This window comes from Urocampus carinirostris, chromosome 10, assembly GCF_059441175.1.
Source record: "Urocampus carinirostris isolate Australia breed hairy pipefish chromosome 10, RoL_Ucar_1.0, whole genome shotgun sequence".
Classification (NCBI taxonomy): Eukaryota; Metazoa; Chordata; class Actinopteri; order Syngnathiformes; family Syngnathidae; genus Urocampus; species Urocampus carinirostris.
This window is the reverse complement of record NC_142358.1, coordinates 807,647-817,646: the sequence shown is the minus strand read 5'-3', so window position 1 is coordinate 817,646 and position 10,000 is coordinate 807,647. Positions and strand designations below refer to the sequence as shown.

Below are 10,000 nucleotides of genomic sequence, written 5' to 3'. Positions count from 1 at the left end.
AAAACATAAATGCTGGGCTGACTGAGCCTTTTCTGTTGCTGCACCCAGGCTCTCCCATTCAAGTTGTGTCTCTTTAAATCTTGGCTAAAAACGCACTTCTTCAGGATTTTTTTGATCCTCAGAAGTTCGAGGACACTTTCTTGTTTTATCTTATATTATTTGATACTGTTGTAATTATTGTTTTCATTGTCTTTTATTGTTTTTATTCCTTTTTATTCTTTTTTTGGTTTACCTAAGTTTTCTGTTAACACTATTAAGCACTTTGGTGCACCCAAAGGATTGTTGTAAAGGGCTCGCTTGCAATCAAAAACACTGTACCTGCTTTTCTCTTCTTTCTTTTCTTTGCCCTTGCATTTGTCCATACGGACTATACAGAATTTTTCATTTTTAATGTGTTACAACTGTCCCCGAACCTATTAGCCATCATCGGCTAACCTCTTCTCAATGTGAGGTTGGCTAGCATTCAAAAAAACACATAGGATTGAATCCAAGACTGTAGATATAAGAGCCATGTGCCAGAAATGTGTCTATGTTTAGTATATCTGACATGAAACAAAAAAAAAAAAACGGAAAGAAAACGTTCGTAATCCCCAGAAAGATTTTTTTAACAAAAAAATGAGACAATGTCACTCAGTCTTCAAATTTTCTTGTGTGAGATCAAAATGGAAAGGGGAGTATCCTTTATCAGTGGCATAAATAAAACTATCTTCCAATTTGAATATTACAACTGTCCCTGTGTTGCAACTGTACCCGGTCTCCCCTAACCTGTGTTAGGAATAATGCCGTTATGCAACAGAGTTATTATGTCAGTGACTGGGGTAATCTTACTATTCTTTTCTGGAGTTACAACGCCGTTACTGACGTTTAAAAGCAGTGTGTTACCTTGGCTGCAGAACAATAGCGGGCCCCACCAAACCTGACCTCCAGGTTGTTTTCGGATCATGCCACCATTCAAATAAGCGACTACCATATAATTAGTGATACGGATATAGTATTTACTAATGCGCCAAATAAAGGAGAATGAAGGCTGATTTGCGAAAAATGTGAGCCCTATATTTGACTGCTCCCGACTCTTGTCACTTGTGATCGAAACCTATCTATAAGCCAGCTCTTGAAGCGAAGTAAGCAAGCCGGCACCTCACAAATCAACAGCTAGTTCGCTCCAAGACGCCTTATTTCTCTTGTGATTGGTCAATATGTATTTTTTGGGGATTAAATCTATATTGATTGATCCGTTGTAGACAGGGATTTTCCAATTCTTTGTCAAGAACCGGCTTTTTCATCTTGCTACACTAAGATGTGACTCCCACTTGCCTCTTCTGTTTTTTGTTGTTGTTTGATCGATATCCGTATGGCTACAGCGGCATCGTATGGTGTCGAAAGGAATGGCGACCCCTTGCCTCTGGAGCCTAGGGAGCCAATAGCCAAAAACCCAGAGGGAGTACCCCCGAGGCTTGTTATAGGCGTCGCATGAAAGCAATGGCGCTATAGCGTAGCAGTGATGCTGAGGTGTCGCCCCCTTGCTCGCCACCCTGGGTGCCTGGAACGTGATCTCTCTCTGTGAGAGCCTGGGTGCAGCAACAGAAAAGGCTCAGTCACCCCAGCATTTATATTTTGACCTGGGCACTTCCAGCACAACTCGTGCGTACCTCTTACCTGTGGAGCTAGCCCGTCTGGGTCTTGCTGTAGCTGCCATCTCCTAAGTTAGGGGCCGGTCACACAGACATTTGCGGCTGAATCACGGCCAGAAATTTCTGCCTGTGAGGCAGACGCTATTGGACGCTTTGAGATCGCAATGCAGACGAGATACAGCAGTGCTTAATACGCGGTCGGAAATTCGCGCGCGGGTGGCAGTGCGAATAAGTTTTGCGCTGCTCAATTCTTCACAGCGCGGGGACACAGCCTCTCACGAGCGTATCAAGGCTGAACCACGGCGAGAAATTTCTGGCCGTGAAGCGGATGCTGTTGGGGGCTGTTGGACGTTTTGAGACCGCCATATAGATGAGATACAGCAGTGCTTTACTCGCGGTCGGAAATTCACACGTGGTTGGCCGCGCGCAAAACTTTTGAGCTGCTCAAAAGTTTGAGCACTTGTTAAACCGTGTGCCGCACACGTGGTCAACACGAGGTAATGACGCGGAAATGACGCGGAACGACGTGCTCTGGCCGCGGCCAGGGCGTGGTTACACATGGGTAGGACGGGAAATTTCAGCGGGTAATCGTGGGTGGAGCATGGTAATAGCATGTTCTGCGCCTGTATCGCGGTGTTATTGCATGAAATTAGCGTGTTACGCGTGTGACAGTCAAACGCCTTTCTCCGCGTATATACAGCGCGATTTGCCGAGCACACGTCAGTTGTGTTCGAGACGTCAAGGGGGTGAACATGGATCCCCGTCAGCGTAGTGACCTCGTCTTAATCCATTTTTATTTCTTGACATTTCTTTTCAAGATAATAAAATAAAAATGATGCCATAGCTTGAAATCTTGATCTTCACGGGACTGTGTCTTGAGCGGTTATGATTTCTACAGCCCGCTGTTATCCGAGAAATGCATCCCTGCCGAGATTTGCATCCCCTCGCTACTACAACCACTTTTACCTCGTTTTATCTCACTTTTAGGGAATGTAATGGCGAACATATAACCAAAACCACTTCGTCTTGCATTTGTTGGAAATGTAATACAACTTAAACCATTTCGTCTTTGTTTTTGTTGTGAACGTAATCGAACGGTAAATCCTCCCCCCCTCGCGTGAACGCGCATTCTGCTGCGCTTCCAACGAAAGCGATCGTATTCTATATAAAACGCTTATTAAAACTATAAAGCGGGCTAATTATAACAATTGGGAGATCCTAGTCTATATAACGCGTTTATTTAAACAATAAAGTGCGATCGTATTCTACAAAATGCGTTTGTTAACGCGGATTAAAAAGTCACCAACGTCAATGCACGCTTACAACAAAAGCGATCGCTGCAGAATGCGCGTTCACGCGAGGGGTGGGCGGGTGGGGGTGTTGCGTAGGAGTCGGATTTGGGCACAACACCGGCTCGGGAGCTTTTATACCCGTGGTCCACACGAGAAAATGACGCAGAAATGACGCGATGAGGAAGCGGAACAGTCGCCGGCGTCTGTTTTGCGGGCATACCACCGATGAACAGCGGGTTGGCCAATTTTGCGCATTTTCCATCGCGGGCAACCACGGGCAAAAAAAAACGCAAAATTTTAGCCGTGATTCAGCCGCAAACGGCTGTGTGACCGGCCCCTTAGGCCGTACTCCGGTGAGATCGGTGGTGGTTGCTACACCTACTACTGGTCAGAACAAGAAGACGGTTGCCCGAGGTCTGGTCCCCACGTTCGGGAGGTGTCACCAGTCTGTGAGCGTGTTATTCAACTGAGACTTGCCCACTCCGTGGGGAATGTCCCTCTCGTTGCAGTGTACGCTCCGACTGGGGGTGAGTGATGACTCCGGGAAAGAAGTTCCTAGAGGCCATTCCCCGTACTGTACTGGGAGACTTCAATGCAATCACTGGCACTTCCAGAGCTGGATACAAGCCTTGTGTTGGTCCTCACGGTTACGGAAAACGACACCAGAGCTCCTCAATGCTGCTTGACTTTAAGTCGAGCCATGGGTTAAGGATTGCTGGGTCGTGGTTCTAAAGACCTGATTCTAGACGCTGGTCTTGGTTTTCTAATGACTGCGTCACAAAGAAAGAGATCGGTCACATTCTCATAGATGGGCGGTGGAGATTGATCCAAAACTGTAGGGTTTTCAGAAGTGTGCATTTTTACAACTGTGACCACTGATTGCAACGCTGAGACTGTGATTTAGGACCCCTAGGCGTGCGCTTGTCGGTTGTCCACGACCAGTTGTCTCTTGCCTGCGGGATCCTGACGTTGCTCATGCGTATGCCAGCAAGCTTGCAGAAACATTGACAGGAACTGCTAACCTTGATGACCCAGCACAGAAGTGGAACTACCTCAAAACCTGTGTTCTGGATGCTGCTGACGAGTGCATTCCGAGCCTCCCTGGGAAATCTCTGTATTTCATTTCTCTGAGCAAACTGTTGAAACCATCGGAGTATCACAAAGCTGTACATGGAGCTGAAGCGAGAGGAGGGTTAGTGACCTGTGCGGGTGGGTTGGGAGTGGCCTCCAACAGGCAACTCGTGGCCAGCCTACAGCGCTATACGGGCCGGGCCCTCTCTTCTCCTGCGCCCCCCCTGTGGTCCTCTCACCAGGCGGCGAAGTCCTGTCTAATCATGCTCAGGTTGGGGCCCGCCGGGCCGAGTATTTTGAGGGGCTGTTTGCAGTGGATCCGGTTAGTCGAGACCTCTCTGCACAGGACGACGAGATCCTGGTCGTTGATGCCCCTCTAGATTGCGATCGGCCGTCCCTGGGTGAAACCAGTTAGGTGGTTGAACAACTAAAGGACGTAAAGGCGACAGGGGTCTGTGGAATCCATGCGGAGATGCTCAATGCTGGCTGTGACGCCGTCCTCGAGCGGTTGCATTCACTCATTTGTTCCTTGTGCAACTCTGGGTCATCTCTACTGACTGGAGAAAGGGCATCATTGTCCCCATCTGGAGGGGAAAGGATGATACCTGTGAGTGCAACAACTATTGCGGTATTACACTCCTCTTGGTGTTGGTCAAGCTTCTTGCCAGGATCCTATTGGACAGGGTTCGCGGCCAGCTGCTTGCGCACAAGCGCCCCTGAACAGTCTGGTTTCACTCCGAAACGGTCGACGGTGAACCGAATCCTGGAGCTTCGTGTCCTCACCGAGCGCTTCCGTGAATTTGATGTGGGTCTCTTAGCAGCGTACATAGACTTCAAGAAGGAATTCGACTCAGCTAGTAGGGACGCTCTATGGAGGGTCTTACAGCGCCACTTGATCCCCTGCAGCTCCTCCGACTCATCTTCGCCCTGTTTTCGGGTACAGGGGTACGCTTTCCTCTCACTTCCCCGTTGCTTCCGTGGTGAGACAGGACTGCGTGCTAGCCCCGTCCCTTTTCAGTGCTTGCATGGACCGAATTATGAGGGCGGTGGTGCGGCTGTGGGACTGCGGAGTGTCGTTTGGTGAGGACACAGACCCTGACTTTGCTGATGATGCAGTGATCTTCGCGGAAACCCAGGCGGCCTTGGTCGGGGCACTCCTGACGCTGAGTGAGGAAGTGGGGCTGCTGGGATTGCGTGTGTCCTAAGTAAAGTCAAGTCATTTTTATTTGTACAGCCCTAAATCACGAAGAGTCTCAAAGGGCTTCACAGATTATTACACTATATTACACAGACTATTTTTCAGAATATTATTATACATTCCCCTGCTCTGGAGCCGACGAGAAGAGTAGGTTATTCATATGCTATAGAGTAGAAGTGAGTTTTAAGCTTAGATTTAAACATTTCCACTGAGGTTGCAGGTCGGATCTCAGGGGGAAGAGCATTCCACAGCACCGGTGCCCGGATGGAGAACGCTCTCGAACCAGCAGAACACTTATTTGCTCTTGGGATCACCAGAAGACCGGCACTCTCAGAACGTAGGCTTTGGACACTAAAGGGCTCAGATGTCATTTCGCCATATTTAACACAGTGCGTCCTATCTGAGAGGTAAGATCTGAACCATGACAGGACAATTCCCGAGAGACCAATCCATTTTTTCAAGAATAATGTCCAGGTCTTCGGCGACTTGTTGGACGCTGCTATCATTCTTTTTGGTGGGAAAGAGCGTGATCATGGAAAAATTCACCTCGGCATCGTATTTCACCGTTCTACTTCATGCCAGGCAGATGTTGCCCGTTGACTTGGCATCGCACACGGAGTGATGAACTCCCTGAACAAGACCGTGTGGCTCTCCCGTTACCTGAGCACTGGGACAAAAGTCCGTGTGTTCAGGACCTTCGTGTTATCGATCTTGCTTTACTCTTGTGAAGTTTGGTCGCTCACCGAGGGCCTCAGGCTTAGACTAGACTCCTTTGTGACATGGTCCCTTCGGCTAATCTACGGGTACCGATGGAATGACTACGTGTCAAACCAACAGGTGCCTGACAGGGCGCAGATGGGACATGTTACATGCTAGATCCTGGAGCGCCGGCTCTGTTTCTAAGGACATGTGGCGCGATTCCCGTCAGAGGACCTAGCTCATCGAATCCTTCCTGTCAGGGATCTGAGAGGCTGTACCTGCCGAGTGGGTCGCCCGCGTGTATCGTGGCTCTCGCAACTGGGAGGATACACGGGGGGCTGGGGCATGGGCTGGGCGTCTCCCTGGGTGATGGCCTGGAGAAGGCCGGCAGAGTTGAGAGGTAGGGTACCATACCTGATATGACCTAAGCTGACCTGATCCATATGTCCCCATTTATAATGTATTATTATGAATGACTTAAAAAGGGTAAAAGTAAAGCAAAATTAACACTTCAGGCCATCACCAGTTACAAGCCAAACACCACCCCAGTGCAGAACACTAGCATGGACTTTCTGAATGACCTCAACAATTTCTTTGGTAGGTTCGAGGCACAAAACAGCACCCCTGCAGTGAAAGCGGCTCCAAATCAGGACGAAAGAGCACTCCACCTGGACTCATCTGACGTGAGGAAGACCCTGAGAAGGGTCAACACAAGGAAGGCTCCAGGCCCGGACAACATTCCGGGGCGGGTACTTAGGGAGTGCGCCGATCAGCTGGCTTGTGTACTAACAGACATTTTCAACACCTCGCTAGACCAAGCCAAAGTACCATCATGCTTCAAATTTGCCAACATCATCCCAGTGCCAAAGAAAACCCAGATCTTATCACTCAACGATTACCGGCCCGTTGCACTGACTCCTATCATAATGAAGTGCTTCGAGAGACTGGTTAAAGAGCACATCACCTCCAGTCTCCCCTCTTCATTCGACCCCTTTCAGTTTGCCTACAGGACAAACCGCTCCACCAGGGATGCCATCTCCTCTGCGCTTCACCTGAGCCTGACACACCTAGAGGAGAAGAACACCCATGTGCGGATGCTGTTCCTGGACTTCAGTTCAGCATTCAACACCATCATCCCACAACATCTGGTAGACAAAATGGGGCTTCTGGGTTTCAACACCCCCCTGCGGAACTGGCTGCTGGACTTCCTCTGTGACAGACCCCCAATCTGTGCGGATAGGTCAGAACAGTTCAGATGTCATCTACCTCAGCACGGGCTCCCCCCAAGGCTGCGTCCTAAGCCCCTTGCTGTTCACCTTGATGACACACGACTGCGTCCCTAGGTCCGCCACAAACCACATCGTGAAGTATGCTGACGACACAACGGTGGTGGGCCTCATCAGGGATGACAACGACCTGGCCTACAGAGAGGAAGTGGAGCAGTTGGTGGGCTGGTGCAAGGACAACAGCCTGGTCCTGAATGTTGACAAGACTAAAGAGATCATTGTCGACTTTAGGAAAAACCAGCCCAACCATGCCCCACTTTGCATCAACAACAAGGCTGTGGAGGTTGTCAGCAGTATCAAGTTCCTAGGGGTGCACATCACAAACAAACTCACCTGGTCCGTGAACACTGCATCTCTGGTTAAGAGGGCACAGCAGCGCCTGTACTTCCTGCGGAGGATGAGGAGAGCCCACCTGCCCCCACCATCCCTCATCACTTTCTACAGGGGCACCATAGAGAGTATCCTGACCAGCTGTATCTCTGTGTGGTGTGGAGGCTGCAGCGCTACCGACTGGGGTAGTGTGAGGAGGGTAACGAGGACAGCGGAGAAAATAATCGGGACTACACTTCCCTCCATTCAGGACATTGGCCAGAAGCGCTGCTTATCCCATGCTAAGAACATTACCGGGGACCCCTCTCACCCCCATCATGGACTATTCACTCTGCTAGCCTCTGGGAAGAGGTACTGCAGTGTGCGGTGCAGGACCACCAGGCTCCGCAATAGTCTAGTCCCCCTGGCCATTAGACTGTTAAATGGTCAATCTAACATATAGTTAACTTAAATCTAAACGGCTGCTAATTTGACTTTTGCACTAGTGGCAGTTTTTTTATAGCTTGCCACTCGTTGCACATTTGATCTCTGCACTATTGTTACTTACAGTGTTATTACTTACAGTGTTATTGTTTACAATATAATGGTACTGTGTACCTGACTTGTTAACCTGACTGCCCATCTTGCACATCTGGTTAGCGTCTCTTCTTGCACTATCGGCACTATGGTAAATAACACAATACAGCTTTATTTATATCTGTACACTGAAGGACACTGAGGGAAACTGTGGGAGTCAGATCCATCGACATTTCGTTCTGTATACACGTGTACTAGAATGACAATAAAGTAGATCTGACTCTGACTCTGACTCTGACTTAAATGTTAACACTGAAAAACACGGGAAACATAAATTAAAATATTTATGAATTGAAGGAAAATCATCTATACTGAACAACCTTTTTTATACTTAATACTTTCAAAGTCAACAGCACAGGATCCCTGAAAAAATAAATAAAAAAAGCTTCAGGTGTGCAGGGACACAGCCTGTTGGCAGCCAAAGTGACGCGGCTCTTTTCACAGTCCGTAACGTTAACGGAGGAAAAAGTAATTTGTTAGATTACCCCGTGACTGAGTTAATAACGCTGTTACAAAACAACGTTATTGCCAACACAGGTACTGTCACTAGATATTAAGTCACTGTGGACAAACTTTGTTCTATAATTTGGATTAAGCATGCTCATAATCACATTGTTAACATTATCCATAGTAAATACGACCACTTCAGTTGTCTTGCAGACAAAAACAAAAAGGAATCCCAAACTGTTGACGATTTTGAGACATTAGAATAACATTGGCTGCATTATCCAGCAACAAAACATCATACTACATCACTTTATGAAGCGTAAATGAGATTTTAAATACATTGCTTTTCATCTCTGATTAGAATATAGGCAAAGATACTTAATTTCAAATTAATTATGAATTCGTTGATACATGTTTGTCTGCTTATTGTCATTATGGATTTTCAGGCAGTGGAAGAATTGCTGGAGTCCTTGGATTTAGAAAAAAACAACTACCATATGGGATTAAGCCGGGTGAGTAGAGAACAGCAGCACGGCAGAGCAGTGGTTAGCGCGTGTGCAGTACAGTTCTAAGGTCATGAGATCGAACCTTCCTGTGTGGAGTTTGCGTGTTCTCCCCGTGCTTGCGTGGGTTTCCTCCGGGCACTCCGGTTCCTCCCACATTCCAAAAACATCCATGTCAGGTTAATTCGCTGGTCCAAATTGTCCCTAGGTGTGAATGAGCGAGTGAGTTGTCTGTCTCTGTGTGCCCTGCGACTGGCTGGCAACCAGTTCGAGGTGTCCCCTGCCGGAAAATAGCTGGGATGGGCTCCAGCACCCCCGCGACCCTACTGAGGATAAGTGGTGCGGATAATGGATGGATGGAGTAGAGAACAATCTCTTATTTATTAACAATATAAAATAGTGTAGCTTCTCATCTTAGCTTCCCAAGGCAAGCTTGTGAAAAAATTCCCAACCGTCTGACAAAATCTGAAAGTACTTTGTCAAATATGTTTCATAAAGTGTTTTCTAAAAAAAAATAATCCTTTTCTCCTTTCTCCATTCAGGTTTTTTTCAGAGCAGGGACACTGTCTAAATTGGAGGAGCAGCGGGTTTTTCATACTAGAAGAAATATCTCTCTCTTCCAGGCATTGTGCAGAGGTTATTTGGCCAGGCAAGCTTTCAAAAAGAGAAAGGTAAGACAGAAACACATTCTAGCAATGGTAACACTTTGGCCGGGGTCTGCTGCTAGTGGCTCTCGAGCGCTGCGGAGTTGCTCCCTGGCACTTTTCCTAAAATGTTAACATATTAAAAAAAATGGAGGACAAAAATATGTTTTACTATTAATATGGGTCCTGTAGATGGACAAACATGTCACAAACTAACGTTTTCAAATGCTGTAGAAATGTTAAGAATAAATATTACATTTCAACTTCGATTAAGAAGGAATGTTATAGGAATAAATTGGAAGATAACAAAAAATAATGTGAAG

The 10,000-nt window shown here is 47.4% G+C and overlaps 1 protein-coding gene across 4 annotated transcripts in view; it reads left to right on the top strand.

Annotated features, from left to right (window-relative positions):
- myo18ab (myosin XVIIIA b) overlaps positions 1–10,000 on the top strand; it is a 297,356-nt gene that overhangs the window by 141,664 nt on the left and 145,692 nt on the right. For all 4 annotated transcript variants that reach the window (XM_088345491.1, XM_088345490.1, XM_088345488.1 and 1 more), the window contains exons 21-22: positions 8,977–9,042; positions 9,576–9,704. In XM_088345491.1, coding sequence (XP_088201617.1) covers positions 8,977–9,042; positions 9,576–9,704 — 195 coding nt within the window. The remainder of the gene's footprint in view (positions 1–8,976; positions 9,043–9,575; positions 9,705–10,000) is intronic.